This window comes from Periplaneta americana, chromosome 3 (assembly GCF_040183065.1).
Source record: "Periplaneta americana isolate PAMFEO1 chromosome 3, P.americana_PAMFEO1_priV1, whole genome shotgun sequence".
Classification (NCBI taxonomy): Eukaryota; Metazoa; Arthropoda; class Insecta; order Blattodea; family Blattidae; genus Periplaneta; species Periplaneta americana.
Window position 1 is genome coordinate 183,254,421 of NC_091119.1, and position 16,652 is coordinate 183,271,072.

The window sequence follows — 16,652 nt, forward strand, 5'->3', positions numbered from 1 at the left end:
AATAATCTGCATTTTAATTACAATATTTTAGCTCAAATTATTTGCTAGTCCTTCCATGTTAAAATAATTACGTTCAGTATGTGTAACCAGTGAAGTTATTACGACACTAATAATGTCTTATTTTTTCATCCACTTATATGCTATCATTCCACGTTTTGACAGGTTAGATCCTAATATAGTTTCGTATAAGCAACATTATCACATTCCATGTCTTATTTTTAGGTGGTTTAATAAATGATGTACCAGTACAAAATTAATTTATCCTTTTTCTAGATACATGTAAAATGGCATCACATCAACATATTTAAATAACTGCCATGCACCTATATACAATAATATAAGCATATATAGCCGACTGTAAGTATAATAATAATAATAATAATAATAATAATAATAATAATAATAATAATAATAATAATAATAATAATAATAATGTTTCATATAATTTTACATTATATTATTGCACTATGTATGCATAACACAATATTACATCGCTGGCAGGAAGAAAATGTTATACTAATTATGTTTCACATCATATTGTTGTGCAGATCTTATAAATAAATAAAATACAAGGATCTGTTTCAGGGTCGATCTGGTTGGCGAGTTGGTATAGTGCTGGCCTTCGATGCCCAAGGTTGCGGGTTTGATCCCAGGCCAGGTCGATGGCATTTAAGTGTGCTTAAATGCGACAGGCTCATGTCAGTAGATTTATTGGCATGTAAAAGAATTCCTGCGGGACAAAATTCCGGCACATCCAGTGACGCTGATATAACCTCTGCAGTTGCGAGGGTCGTTAAATAAATATTATAGATATGTTAATTTGTCCTACAGAATTTATCTGTAATATTGACACTTAATATTTTAGGAGAAAAATTCGCTCCGGCGCCAGGGATTGAACCCGGGTCCTTGGTTCTATGTACTAAGTGCTCTGATCACTGAGCTACGCCGAATTCAATCCACAGCACCGGATCGAACTTTTCTCCTTCGATGTTTCCCTTTGTGGCTTGACTCCAAGTTAGGCATATATGTTGACGTGAATCCAATGTCAACTGCCATTATACTAGGAGCGCACTCATCCCTGAAAGTTTGTAACACCATCTCGGAAACACCCTGTATGTATGTATATGTGTGTGTCTATATATATATATATATATATATATATATATAGTATTTATTCCACATATACAGAGGTTTCCCCAGTTCAACTGTTCACAGTTACCAGTTTGTTACCTCCACAACACAGTTCATCCAATCATTGTCTTTCAAATTTCGATTTTTCATGTTGATGTCAATCTCATTGTTCCAATTGACCTTCAGTCTCCTCTTCTTTCTTCATCCGGGTGGGCTTCAGTATAGGCTCTTTCTTGTCAGTCTTCTGTCTTAACATTTTCATGACATATCCATAACGCGCAACTATGTTTCTTTATTTCTTGCAGTATTGTTTTTTTTTTACTTTAACTTTTTCCATTACTGGTATGGTACTATTTTATTCCCATTCCGTCTACTTTGGAAATTCTTAACCTTGCTATTAAAAATTGTTAATATATCGATAACATTCGTCTATAATATATTACACTAATGAGTCTAATGATTATTCTGTTTCTTAATTATACCTTAATAACTTTACATCCAATAAAAACCACTAGAATGGATGTGAATACATAACCAGAAGAAAAAAGCTGACATAAATTTTTTACATTTTCAAATGCAGTATTAAAAAACTACTGCAAGCTACAGACCACAGTTAGTTATAACTGTGTAAAGAATTTTCTCCCAATTATGCCAGCGAAAAAATAAAATACTACTTAATTCAATATTCAAACTTTGAAAATGACACATGCTATCAGTAATATTCGAATAGTATTTACGAAGATATTTCAGTTAAGAATTGTTCAAGTTATTCAAACAAGTCACAAAATTTACAGGTTTAAAAGTCAATCTTTCCATCTAAACACATTTTTTAGTAACCCAACATACACAATCTTTGCTGTCAACTACTCCCCTGACAGATTTAAGATATGCTAACCACTTCAAGCATTCTGATTGGTCAGTTGTTTGGCACTGAAGTCCTACAAAACGTGTTTGGTGCTGCTCCATTATGGATTAGGACAGCTTGACTTGGAAACCTGTATTAATGCCATACTGACATACACTATATAAAGCTGTGAGTGTCAGCTCCACGTCAGACGAGACTGAAAGCTCGTTTTAGCAAGAGTAAAGAATACTTCTTTCTCAAAGCTAATCAGCTAAAGTCCGTTCCAAAATTCTCTTTATTTTTTGGACATATAGTCAAACTTTGCTCCTCTAGGCCATTTATTCAGTTAATCATTGTTCAATTAAAAATATTTTTCGTCAGGCATACAACATTATAATCAAAGGCAGATTCTTTGGAAGATAACCAAATTAGAAATATTGTACAAATTTCTTTTTAAGTTGAAATTATAGTAAGACAAAACAAAATGGAACCAATCTTCGTACTCAGTGGCCTGACATACATTCTTGCTTCAGCGACTCTTCTGGTTATCTTCCTCCTTTTGGCAGAAAACAAGCATAGTAGTAGGAGTGCAGGGAAGTCCGTGATGCGAGAAGCACCAGGCCCTAAATCCTGGCCAATCATAGGCTCTCTCCATCTCTTGGGAGGGTATAAAGTCCCATACCAGGCATTCAGCGATCTCGGACGTCGTTACGGTGAAGTCGTGAAACTCGACTTGGGCTCCGTCAGCTGCATGGTAGTCAACGGTTTGGAGAACATCCGTGAGGTGCTCATGACAAAGGGAGCGCACTTCGATGGCAGACCCAACTTTAGGCGCTATCATCAGCTCTTCTGCGGTGATAAAGAGAACTGTAAGTGTATCTGACAATTTTTGAACTGTATTAATATTTCACTTGTTATAATCAGAATTTTCAAAGTTTCTATTTCAATTTCTTTTATGTTTTTTTTTTTTTTTCTGAAAGATATTTTTACAGAATAAGTAGACTAATTCTCAGAAAACCGAGAGTCACACATTTTAACTCTATTCATAAAAATTGTAGAAGCTGCACACAGCCTAAAGCTTAAACTAAATGAGCAAATATATGTAGTTATTAATAAACAGTGGCAATTTTCATACTGTTATTTCTTATTTTAAGTAATGGCAATGAATATAAATCTATTGGGCTTATTTAAAATTTATTTAATGTATAACTTCAGTCTATTGAGGATTAGTAGAAAACAAATAGTTCTTGAAAGTACTTAATACAATATCAATTGAATTTAAAACATTCAAATGCATATTATTTGAATTTAAATTGTGTTATATATTATATGTAATAAAATTAACGTAGATAGGTTACCATCAATAATAATGATTTATCTTCCATTTTTAAAGCAGTAAGCAAAACTGCTAGATTACATAATTATCTAAAGTTATTAATAGCAAAGACTGAACTGTATTAAATTTAATACGCTTTTTTAACATTTATAGATCACTAAAGAACTGTTACTTACTTACTTACTTACAAATGGCTTTTAAGGAACCCAAAGGTTCATTGCCGCCCTCACATAAGCCCGCCATCGGTCCCTATCCTGTGCAAGATTAATCCAGTCTCTATCATCATATCCTACCTCCCTCAAATCCATTTTAATATTATCCTCCTATCTAAGTCTCGGCCTCCCTAAAGGTCTTTTTCCCTCCAGTCCCCCAACTAACACTCTATGTGCATTTCTGGATTCGCCTATACGTGCTACATGCCCTGCCCATCTCAAACGTCTGGATTTAATGTTCCTAATTATGTCAGGTGAAGAATACAATGCGTGCAGTTCTGTGTTGTGTAACTTTCTCCATTCTCCTGTAACTTCATCCCGCTTAGCCCCAAATATTTTCCTAAGGACCTTATTCTCAAACACCCTTAACCTATGTTCCTCTCTCAGAGTGAGAGTCCAAGTTTCACAACCATACAGAACAACCAGTAATATAACTGTTTTATAAATTCTAACATTCAGATTTTTGGACAGCAGACTGGATGATAAGAGCTTCTCAACCGAATAATAACACGCATTTCCCATATTTATTCTGCGTTTAATTTCCTCCCGAGTGTCATTTATATTTGTTACTGTTGCTCCAAGATATTTGAATTTTTCCACCTCTTCGAAGGATATATCTCCAATTTTTATATTTCCATTTCGTACAATATTCTGATCACGAGACATAATCATATACTTTGTCTTTTCGGGATTTACTTCCAAACCGATCGCTTTACTTGCTTCAAGTAAAATTTTTGTGTTTTCCCTAATCGTTTGTGTATTTTCTCCTAACATATTCGCGTCATCCGCATAGACAAGAAGCTGATGTAACCCGTTCAATTCCAAACCCTGCCTGTTATCCTGAACTTTCCTAATGGCATATTCTAAAGCGAAGTTAAAAAGTAAAGGTGATAGTGCATCTCCCTGCTTTAGCCTGCAGTGAATTGGAAAAGCATCAGATAGAAACTGACCTATACGGACTCTGCTGTATGTTTCACTGAGACATATTTTAATTAATCGAACTAGTTTCTTGGGAATACTAAATTCAATAAGAATATCATATAATACTTCCCTCTTAACCGAGTCATATGCCTTCTTGAAATCTATGAATAACTGATGCACTGTACCCTTATACTCCCATTTTTTCTCCATTATCTGTCGAATACAAAAAATCTGATCAAGAACTGTTACGTTATTTAAATAAACAACTACATCACTGTGTTAATATTAAATTACCAGTATGTTATATTTTACCTTAATTGACTAGTTTAGATATGGTGTGCATCTTATGAATTCCAGTCAGGTCCCGCACTATCTTCCGGTTTCATCCTCAGCACTCAACTAAATTTCAGAACTCACCTTTTCGATACATCATGAACAAACCCCACCAAGACATGAACATGAAACCGGAAGATGGCACAAAAACCTACTAGAATTCAGAAGATAATGCACACCACATCGAAACTGGTCAATTAAGGTATAATATCAACATAATTTAATATTAACACAATGAAGAACTTGTTTATTTAAATAACTTAACAGAACTTCAGTGTATGCAATATAAAATTTATCAATATTATTTTTGACATTATTTTTAATACTACCTATAATAAATTTCTTCTATATTTATGTCTTGTTTTTTACATATCTCAATAACTTGCATGATTTTACAGAAACTATTTCCATTTCTTTTGTTGCAGCTCTGGCATTCTGTGATTGGTCCGAAGTTCAAAAGGTTCGACGAGAAATGTTGTCGGCACACACTTTTCCTCGAGCATTCTCATCTAGATTCCACCAATTAGATGCGTTTGTCACAACAGAGATGGACACCTTGATCTCTGAACTTAACCAAGCAAGCAAACAACCTATGGCCATCAAACCCTTATTAAGCCATGCAATGGGCAATGTTTTCACTTCATACTTCTGCAGCCGACGGTTTGAAAAGGATAATGTTGGCTTCTCAAAAATGGTACACAACTTCGACCAGATTTTCTATGAGGTCAATCAAGGCTATGCCGCAGATTTCATGCCGTGGTTGCTTCCACTTCACGGCCGTCACATGGCAAAAATTGAAGAATGGGGTCACGAGATCAGAGAATTTATGATGAAGGAGATCATCTCCACAAGGTTCGATAACTGGACACCAGAACTAGAAGAAGATGACTATGTTGATGCTCTTGTCGACCATGTTCAACGTGAGAAGCAGCCGGCCATGACTTGGGACACGGCAATGTTTGCCTTGGAAGATATTGTGGGTGGACACTCTGCTATTTCCAACCTCTTAACAAAGGTGAGTCCAGTTCTGCGCATTTTGATTTAAAAATTACCATAATTTAATTTAATTTTACTTACTTACTTACTGGCTTTTAAGGAACCCGGAGGTTCATTGCCGCCCTCACATAAGCCCGCCATTGGTCCCTATCCTGAGCAAGATTAATCCAGTTCCTACCATCATATCCCACCTACCTCAAATCCATTTTAATATTATCTTCCCATCTACGTCTCGGCCTCCCCAAAGGTCTTTTTCCCTCCGGCCTCCCAACTAACACTCTATATGCATTTCTGGATTCGCCCATACGTGCTACATGTCCTGCCCATCTCAAACGTCTGGATTTTATGTTCCTAATTATGTCAGGTGAAGTATACAATACTTACAGTTCTGTGTTGTGTAACTTTCTCCATTCTCCTGTAACTTCATCCCTCTTAGCCCCAAATATTTTTCTAAGAACCTTATTCTCAAACACCCTTAATCTCTGTTCCTCTCTCAAAGTGAGAGTCCAAGTTTCACAACCATACAGAACAATCGGTAATATAACTGTTTTATAAATTCTAACTTTCAAATTTTTTGACAGAAGACTAGATGATAAAAGCTTCTCAACCGAATAATAACAGGCATTTCCCATATTTATTCTGCATTTAATTTCCTCCCGCGTGTCATTTATATTTGTTACTGTTGCTCCAAGATATTTGAATTTTTCCACCTCTTCGAAGGATAAATCTCCAATTTTTATTGTTCCATGTTGTACAATATTCTGGTCACGAGACATAATCATATACTTAGTCTTTTCGGGATTTACTTCCAACCCTATCGCTTTACTTGCTTCAACTAGAATTTCCGCGTTTACCCTAATCGTTTGTGGGTTTTCTCCTAACATATTCAAGTCATCCGCATAGACAAGAAGCTGATGTAACCCATTCAATTCCAAACCCTCTGTGTTATCCTGAACTTTCCTAATGGCATATTCTAGAGCGAACTTAAAAAGTAACGGTGATAGTGCATCTCCCTGCTTTAGCCCGCAGTGAATTGGAAAAGCGTCAGATAGAAACTGGGCTATACGGAGTCTGCTGTAAGTTTCACTGAGACACATTTTAATTAATCGAACTAGTTTCTTGGGAATACCAAATTCAATAAGATTGAATTTAATTTAATTTTACTTGAAAATATTCAGTTATATGCCACGCTGATGTAACTTTAGCATTGGCAGCTTACTGTAATGGGATATTCCACTATTTGTTTCAGGTGCTGGCTTATGTGGCTACAAGACCGGAAGTGCAGAGAAATGTACAGGCGGAAGTTGATTCTGCTACAGCTTGTGCTCGCCCTGTGACACTCCCAGACAGAACAGCAATGCCATACACTGAGGCTGTCATCCTGGAAGCAGTCAGACTCATCGCATCACCAATAGTGCCTCATGTTGCTAACCAGGACAGTTCCATTGCTGGTGAGTTCCAAATCATTTGATAAAAATGGTTCTAACACTGACAGACGCTGGACTCCTTAAACACACAAAAAAAATTAACATACATAAAAATTATTTTTAAATTGTTTATAAATATTGCTCCTGTTTAATTCATTATCTATTATAAGTTTCTATTACTGTATAAGTTGTATGATTATATTGTCGCCTGAATGCAAGAACTAATTAACGTGATTTTTCATATTTTGTGATATTGCCTATTTACTTATTTATTGCACTAAGGAATATGTCTCGTTTTCTTTTACCTATTTGTTATATTGGAAAATAGATGTCGCTGTTTTCATTCGATCAGTTACCTAGATCCTGGATTACATTTTGTGCGATTTTTGCTATGCTATAAAAGAGGTAACTAAAAAATGCAAATTTCGAGTTACCTATTCTTGCATTCAGGCGACGATATATTTTATAAATAGAGGAATTCTATCTCATCTAATAAGAGCTATACAGATCCTTAATAGATTGAATTGAATTGAATTGAATTGAATTGAATTGAATTGAAAGAGGAGAATTGGGAGGAGAAATTTAAAAGGTACGCAAAACACGTCCTTGCAAGGGGTTCGGGGCTGAAAGAAACTAAATATGTGAGCTCCAAGCCTGTTGGCCACTTGTCTCACTCTGGATTACATTGCTCCACTGAAGGAGCTCTACAAAATTTTGAAGGGGAAAGCCGAAAATGGACGTAACCTCTTAGGTACCACATACGCGAGGGGACAGAAATGTGATCAAGGTGATTACAGGACAGGACGAGGAGGAAATGGCTGGTGTAATCTGCACATTGAAATGAACTGTGTCATTTCGCAGTGCAGGTAGAGTCGGGAAGACTCGTTTGCCGTTAGGATGGCAGGTGTTATCTTGCACATTGAAAGGGGCTTTGCCATTTCGCAGTGCAAGTGGAGTCGAGAAGACTCTGTCATCTGTTGTTCGATGACAAGGCAGGTGAAGGTCGTCAGAGAAACGCCGTGAATTCTGAAACTGCAAATTGAAAGGTTCCCTGTCCTTTTGCATTGCGACTAAATGAGTTACCTCGTACATTTAAGTTGCAATAGATATAGATATAATACAATGCAAATAAAAACATTCCGAAATGATACAGCAGAAATAAATCAAGGAATCCGACAACGGTGCCCATTATCACCGACACTTTTAAACTTACATTTGGACGAAGTCATAGAAATTTGGTAGAATGATTTAATCAATTTTAAAATAAATTAAATAAGTCTTATAACTGTACTATTTGCTGATGACCAGGTTGTCATAAATGAAAATGAAAACACTTTACAAAAAACATTTTCAAGTTGAATCAAATAGAGACTAGTTTTAACTTTTAACATGACGATATCTGTAAATAAAACAAAAACAATGCCTTTTCTAGGATCTCGCCCAATTAGAGCAAAAATAGTTATAGATAGTAAAATAATAGAACAAGTTAATACATTTAAATACCTGGGTTGCTTTATAACGTATTAAAAAAATTTTGAAATTCATAATAAACTAAATATATTTAACTATTTGTAATATAATTCGCCGTACTTTAGGTAAAAAAAAAAAGTGCGAAAGGAAACTTTATTGAAGTTTTAAAAAGCCATGGCAATCTCTGCTTTCTTGTACGGTTGTGAAGACCACAAACAAAGAATCGAAGCAGGAGAAATGAAGTTTTTGAGATATGTAGCTGGCTATACTTTATTAGATAGAAAGAGGAATGAAGGTGTAAGAATGGAATTAAATATACAAAGTATAATAAAAATAATTAGAATAAAACAATAGAACTGGAAAGAACACATACATAGAAAGCCAACTACACGTATTACTAGAGCAGCCATGGATTATAATCCAAGAGGAAGGTCACTAGGAAGACCAGTTAAATGATGGCGAGACCAATTTTGATGAAGGCGGAACAGGTCAAAAGGCCTAAGTCTTGGAGGATTTGATAATAATGATGATATTTCTTTTACATACAAAAGAACAGTACAGGTGTTTGGAATTCTGACGTACTGCATTCTTTGTACTAGACTTGAGTATATTGTATAAGTAAATAAGTTTATAACAGTCTTCCCTTAAACCTAACATTTGGAAATATAATTTTAAGAAGCAAGGATTTGTAAGAAATTATCAGAGAATTTAAAAATAAACTTGTAGAAGTTTATGCGGCACAAAATAAGAATTATTCATTTTAAGCCATTGCAGGATTATTGTTTTTAGTATGCTGATAATAATGTAATACCGGTACTACACCAGCCACCCTTAGGGCTGGGAATGTCCTAACACATAGGCCACTTCAGTGGGCCCGTTCTGCTAACCAGAATGAAATGATGTGCATGCCCAGGCCCTCCCACTGTACATATTTCCCTATGGACAGCCCAAACTGTAGAATCCCTTTATCTTTCCATGTAGACATCACCATGGTCACTCAACTCAGTCCCATGAGCCAAGGGGAGAGTCACGGTACATAGCACTACCACCAGCAACTAATTACCACTTACCACAGAGTCCAAGTTCGGTGGCAATCTGCAGCCAACTCTGAATTGGTTGCAAGCCCGAAATGGGGGAAAGAAACAGAGCTAATGATGATGAAAGAGGGGAAGTATAGGTGAAGTGGAGGAATGATAGAGGGAAAAGGGAGTACCCTGAGTAAAACTCTCTGGAATTGAAAATAACACCTTTTCATCTTCCACAGAGATCAATTAAGACTATTTAATTGAAATTCATTGTTCTTATCATTTCAGGTTTTAGAGTTGAGAAAGACACACTTATTTTCCTGAACAACTATGAGCTGAACATGAGCCCGAAACTGTGGAACGAACCAGAAGCTTTCAAGCCTGAACGCTTCCTTGTGAATGGGAGAATTGTGAAACCTGAGCATTTTCTTCCCTTTGGTGGTGGACGCCGTTCATGTATGGGTTACAAGATGGTGCAGCTCTTGTCTTTTGTGACATTGGCATCCCTCCTGCAGAACTATCATATTCTGCCAGTGGAAGGACACAGCTACCAAGTGCCAATTGGAAATCTGGCACTGCCCAATGACACCTTCCAATTCTACTTCATAAGGCGATGAAACGTGAGTGTAATGGAACAGTACTCTTCACTCAAAAGTATTTGTAATGGAATTGCACCTGCTTCCGTACATATGTTCTTTTATTTGAATCCCACCAATCCCTTGTAATGCTTTCAATACCTGTAATGAAGCAGGTTCGTTTAATGACGAGTCCAGATTCTTGTCATATCAGACTTGGGATTTTAAGATATTCAGAAGCTTTTGAACTAAATTTTGCTTCAAATATGTCAACTTACTTTCTTGTAAGGTCTTCTTTAGTATTCTAAGCTATTTTATGTGACATTTGAAGTTGATTACCATGACAATTTTCAAACATTAATTAACTTATGGATACCATAATTTAATTACTACCAATACCAATTATGAGATGATATTGCTCTGTGAATTCAATTTTTCTTTGCATGAGAAGGTGAATCATGATTCCCACATTTCAGCTGCATTACATATATAATCATTTTTCTCCAGAATGAAAGTATTTTGAGAAACTATTTATGTCGTTCTTAAAGAACACATTGCTCAAATAAGAACCTAATGATATGAAGGATATAATTGAAGCATTCAGCTAGGAACCATGGTTCATCTGCGAGTGGTAATCACCTCTTGTAAACCAATAAGCTTACATTTGTTGTAGTCATTAGTTATGTTAGTTATTACCCGCCTCTCAGCCACCGCACTGCCAAGAGTCTTTGAATAAGATCATTTCACTTGCCTGCTGGATTGCATCCTATGGCTGCGATCCAGCAGGCAGTGGCTTATTCTGTTGCCAAAAAGAAGGCAGATGTAACAATATAAATTTGTATGTCTTTTTTTTCCCCCCATATTTATTTCAAGTATGTAATTAAAGATCAAAGATGGAATAATTTTTAATTATATACCTGACTTTTGTTTACCTATTCTAGTGGAAGTATATTACATTATATTATATCAATCAACATAAAGAATGTTGAACATAATTGTATATATTTCACGCCTGAATTGTACATTGCTTTAAACCACCGAGACACCACATCCTGTTATTGGTACAATATTCGCGTCTCTGAAACAAGTACTCAATACCAGGGAGTTTGACTGAAATCTTTAAGATGTAGAATTAATGTAATGAATCAGAGTTACGTATCCGTAATTGTAAAAATAGCCAATGTATGTATTTTAATCCCTGTACTGACTATCTCTATAAGGAGATATTTTTAAGATTTATTTTCATATCGTCTATTGAAGTTTGACGATTTTTGTTATGTTTGTAACCAACACACTCAAGGACATTTAAAGTAATACGTACGTATTTAATCATATCCTCTACTGAAATTTCATGAATTCCAGTACAATATTTTTACGAACTGATACAAACTTGTTACCGTGATAATGATGATTTCAACAGTTGCCAAAGATTTAACAATTAAAAGTCCACAAGAGGACCATCAACCTCCAAATCAAATTTCTTTGCTTTTAAATGGTTTGTCAATTTATTTCAAGATACCCTATGAAGTGTTGTGTACAAATGCTTTAAGAATATTGTCATTATTTAACCAAAGATTCCTGTTAATCAACTTTACCATTGGCAGTAGTATGGTAACATTTAAAATAAGATTTGAGGACACACCATTGTGTACTCCATCTCGTATTATGACAAGTATTCATGTAAGGGTAATTCCGATGTGTATTATGATTATGAATGAAAGCGACTTGGCCAAGCACTTGTAAGATAGAATGCATATGAGCGAATTGTTACATTGTAAATATATACTAATCTCTGTGTTTATTATCGTGACTCTTCTTTAATCTGTGATCATATATGTCGCACGTAAATTTTGTGATAACCTAATATATCAAAGATAAATGTTATCATTTTTGTTGAAACTGTGTGTGTATGTAGTGACCAAAGACAGTTATTTCAAATATCATGGTGTAAGGGATAGTGCTTTGCACAATGTTATTTTCACTCTCATACTATTTTTACTCTTTCTTATATGTGTATGAGAAGAAGTCTCTCATAACATGAAAGTGAACATAAGTGCCAGAAAAGTAAATACTTGTTACTATACTTAGTGTTACTTATTGGTGTAAAATGACTGTCTATTAACTTTTACAGTTTAAGAAAGAATAATAATAATGCTTTTTAATTTTGTCTAACATTAGAATACTTACTGTAATAGACAAACAGTTCATTATAGCATCAATATATTATATTATAGGTTTTGTTTATGTACTATACTCTAATTTCTTGTATTGTTTATATTTACAATAAATTGTTACCATGAAAAATTACTATACTGTGTTTCTATTAATATCTTATAAAGTGTAATTTTGTTTTTAACCTTTCGTCAGCGTAATCCCTATTGTTACACAGTCAGGCACAATGTATCTGAGAGATACTTTTCATATTAATGTCTATGTCGTGCCTGAAAATTATACCAAGAATAAAATTTGTATTTATTTTGTAACATTACATTTAATTTTGTATTTTAGAATAATTAAATTTTTGTTTTCAATATACATTCTAATGCTGAAATAATAATAGGCATTCTAGAAATGCTTGACAACTATACATTTCAATACTATTACTATAATTGCGACACTTATTCCCGGCGTGACTCCTCCTCTTTGCTTACATCTTAGGAAGTGAAGGCTCTATAAAGTCTAGGTAGGTAGTATCGTTCGCCATTTTTGTTCTTTCGTTGCCGAGCTACCATATACTTACTTACAGATGGCTTTTAAGGAACCCGAAGGTTCATTGCCGCCCTCACATAAGCCCGCCATCGGTCCCTATCCTCTGCAAGATTAATCCAGTCTCTATCATCATATCCCACCTCCCTCAAATCCATTTTAATATTATCCTCCCATCTACGTCTCGGCCTCCCTAAAGGTTTATTGTAGGGATTCGTAACAAGCTGTTTTTTATGGTGATGGGTTGTTAGCCCTTCGCCCAACCCCCAAGCTGAAGGACCACCCCTTATCGGCTGTCCACGACTGCTTATTCAATATATTCACAGCTACCCTCCATATCTGGAGGCTGTCTCCTCTATCCGCAACCTGAGGACGCGCCATGCCGTGGTGATAGGGACCCACAATACATGGGAATACCATATGAGGAATCTATTTGCCATACCGTTAAATATTATCATATCGTAGCTTCTATGATACTAAATCAAACGCACTGTAATTCAGCAAATAATTGAGCAGCAAATAACGTCCTCATGTGCTTTCTGCGAACGCCAATGAAAGAGCCAAAATGGAGGGCGATTATATTAAGTATTTATCGAGTCTTAGGAAATGCATAACTCGTCACCAGCGAATCACAAGACGCACACGTTTAAATGTAGCCAACCTGCAATGTGATTGGCTGTCGGAAATAAGAGCTCCATAGTATATTCACTACATCTTGCACATTCCTAGGATTGTTAAGACCATACACTCTATTTTTTATTTATTTTTTCTGTGACATCTTGTTCTAAACAGTGAGTTACACGAGTGAGTGCAGTATGTCTCTGAGATACTTGTGATTAAAAATGATTTACAAATTAACAACAGATGACAGTGATGCAATAATGAATTCTAAGAAGCTACTATGAAGTACAGCTGTTTTTAAAAATCCAGGAAGCAGATCTCAGATACATTGCGCCCGACAGGAGGTTAATAGCGATGTAATGTACGGTGTTTGCTTGTGGGAGTATAGTTCACAGATTAAGAGTTTTTGAACTACAAAAAACAGTTATAAGACTAATTTCTGGAGCTAGAAAATACGATCATTGTAAACCACTCTAAGGATTTAAAAATAAGAACTATCTATAGTGTTTATATTTATTCCAACCTTTTATATCGTCGTGTGAATGCAAGAACTAGGTAACTTGATTTTTCATATTTTGTGACATTGCTTATTTACTTATTTATTGCACTAAGGAATATGTCTCGTTTTCATTTACCTATTTGTTATATTGGAAAATAGATGTCGCTGATATTGTTCGATCAGTTACCTAGTTCTTGCATTACATTTTGTGCGATTTTTGCTATGCTATAAAAGAGGTAACTAAAAACCGCAAATTTCGAGTTACCTAGTTCTTGCATTCACACGACGATATGTAAAGGAAAACTTCTAAGGATTTAAAAATAAGAACTATCTATAGTGTTTATGTTTATTCCAACCTTTTATATGTAAAGGAAAAACTTAAGTTCTTATATTACTAGAACTGATATTCATGACCATAATACAAGATTCGTTTAAGTAAAATCTCAATTAGTTTTATTATAGTGGGGGTTAAATACTTTAACAGATTGCCTGAAACGGCTAAGGCAGTGACTGTTCAGCAATTTAAAACCAGCATAAGAAATGATTACTGATGGCACTTTGCAGTTTGCACTTTGTATTGCAGTTTATGTTCCACTATCACTTTTCAAAACTGGTTTGCAAAGTGAAAAGGAAAAGTAGAGAAAATTTGTCAAGTATATTATTACTTTGTTCCTTCATTACAATAATTTGGAAAGTGCAAAGTCATAATATGCTGAAAAGTGAACGGAATTTTTGCAAAGAACCAAGTCTCTCTTTGCGATTAATATTAAATTCATTATATTCAGTATATTTTTGCTTTGGATTCAACATAATTTAAAGAAAAATAAGAGAATATTTACTATTACATGATTCTAGTGATAAAGACCTTCTCCCCAAATAAATACCAGTGTATTAAAATAGATATATTCCCATTTGTCTCAATTCTGTGAATGTTTTCGATTACTACGTGTTCTTGAAAGAATTGGGTCTATTCTAGAATCAAAAACAAGAAGTTTATATCTTTCATCTAAAGAAAAATTATTCATATGTCTTCCTTCATTGGTTAGGTAATGGAGTTCAGTACATGCAAAAACTGCAAAATGAAATGAAAAGTTCAAAGAAATCTGTAATTTATGTAGGTTGAAAAGTAAAATGTTGCGAAGTTGTAAAGTTTAATGAGCCCCTAATTTCAATGATTCTGAAGAAAACATCACATATGACTCAAGTTCTGGAGTGTCACATTAGGGATCTTCCTCATTACATGAAGAATAAAGGGAATATTTATGATACAAGGTTGGGAAGTGCTTTTACAAAATCGAGAAAAAATTTGAAAAACGAGCAGAAAAAGTTTTTCAATTTCCGAGATTTTGTAATGCACTTCACAACTGTGTATTGAACAACAGTTTTTGCACGATCATATTTTTAAAATTGCAAATACAATATATTTTTCATTGAAAATTTAGAGTAATATTATCCCAAAGTCTTCGCAAAACTGCACTGAAATGGTAACTAAGTAACAATAAGTGCACTGTAATGGGTCTATTTCAGTATAGTTTTATGTTATGAAGAATGGTTTCCCTAGCAACAAGTTTCTGTGTGGGAATTTTAACTTTCAAGGCCTAACATCAACTGCTATAAATACAGCAAAAAACATGATCATGCAAAAAATGTTATTGTGATTTTTAAATCTGTGTATATACAGCAATTTCTCCTACATACTGATTTTTTTCATATGCAGCAGCAGTCAATTCCTTTGGGAATGATACCAATGAAATGTATTATAGTCCCGACGCTGTTATTTCCGGCGTGACTCCGCCTCTTTGCTTACGTCTTAGAAAGTGAAGGCTCTATAAAGGCTAGGTAGGCAGTATTGTTCGACATTTTTGTTCTTACATTGCCGAGCTACCATACGAGGAATCTATTTGCCACACCGTTAAACATTATCATGTCGTAGCTCCTATGATAATAAATCAAACGCACTGTAATTCAGCAAATAATTGAGCGGCAAATAACATCTTCGTGTGCTTTCTGCAAACGCCAACGAAAGAGCTAAAATGGCGGGCGATTATATTAAGTATTTATCGAGCCTTAAGAAATGAATCAGTGAATCAAAAGACACACACGTTTAAATGTAGCCGACCTGCAACGCGATTGGCTGCCGGAAATTAGAGTGACGGGACTATAATTTCTATTAAAAATTTCGGGTCATCATTGACTGTCCTCGATGGTCTACTGGTTATCATGCTACTCGTCAAAATAAAAGTTCATGGGCTCGAACTTCGTCAATGGCAATAAAATCCTTCTTATGGTTTTCTGCGAGGTTTCATTTCTGGAATGAAATGTTGCTATAACATGGGTTTAAATGATTTGATTATCATCATACTCATGACCATTGCAGTTTGTGGAATTAATGAGTATAATCAAAGCTGTATTAAATGTGTCATTACATATGACATTGTTTATTTAGCTTTGTCTTAAATTACCTATCTGTATGTCAGAAAAATCGAATTTTTGCAAAGCAATTACAGTAAAAACATCACATATAAAACTACAAAACCCGCACATTTTATATAATGT

General features: G+C 34.9%; 1 protein-coding gene across 1 annotated transcript; it reads left to right on the plus strand.

The window, feature by feature from the left end:
* The first annotated feature begins 1,145 nt into the window (after positions 1 to 1,145).
* Positions 1,146 to 12,546, plus strand: LOC138696900 (cytochrome P450 307a1-like). The gene is made up of 4 exons (XM_069822376.1): positions 1,146 to 2,844; positions 5,203 to 5,792; positions 7,023 to 7,224; positions 9,984 to 12,546. Exons 1-4 carry the CDS (start codon positions 2,460 to 2,462, stop codon positions 10,310 to 10,312), a joined length of 1,506 nt encoding a protein of 501 aa, XP_069678477.1. The 5' UTR covers positions 1,146 to 2,459; the 3' UTR covers positions 10,313 to 12,546.
* The last annotated feature ends 4,106 nt before the right edge of the window (positions 12,547 to 16,652 follow it).

What these genes read in the sequence shown, in the direction of transcription:
- LOC138696900 (XM_069822376.1), top strand. Translation starts at nt 2,460, where the DNA reads ATGGAACCAATCTTCGTACTCAGTGGCCTGACATACATTCTTGCTTCA. An exon ending in TTTCCAACCTCTTAACAAAG is followed by an intron (nt 5,793 to 7,022) that starts GTGAGTCCAGTT and finishes TATTTGTTTCAG; the next exon opens with GTGCTGGCTTATGTGGCTAC. An exon ending in CCAGGACAGTTCCATTGCTG is followed by an intron (nt 7,225 to 9,983) that starts GTGAGTTCCAAA and finishes TTATCATTTCAG; the next exon opens with GTTTTAGAGTTGAGAAAGAC.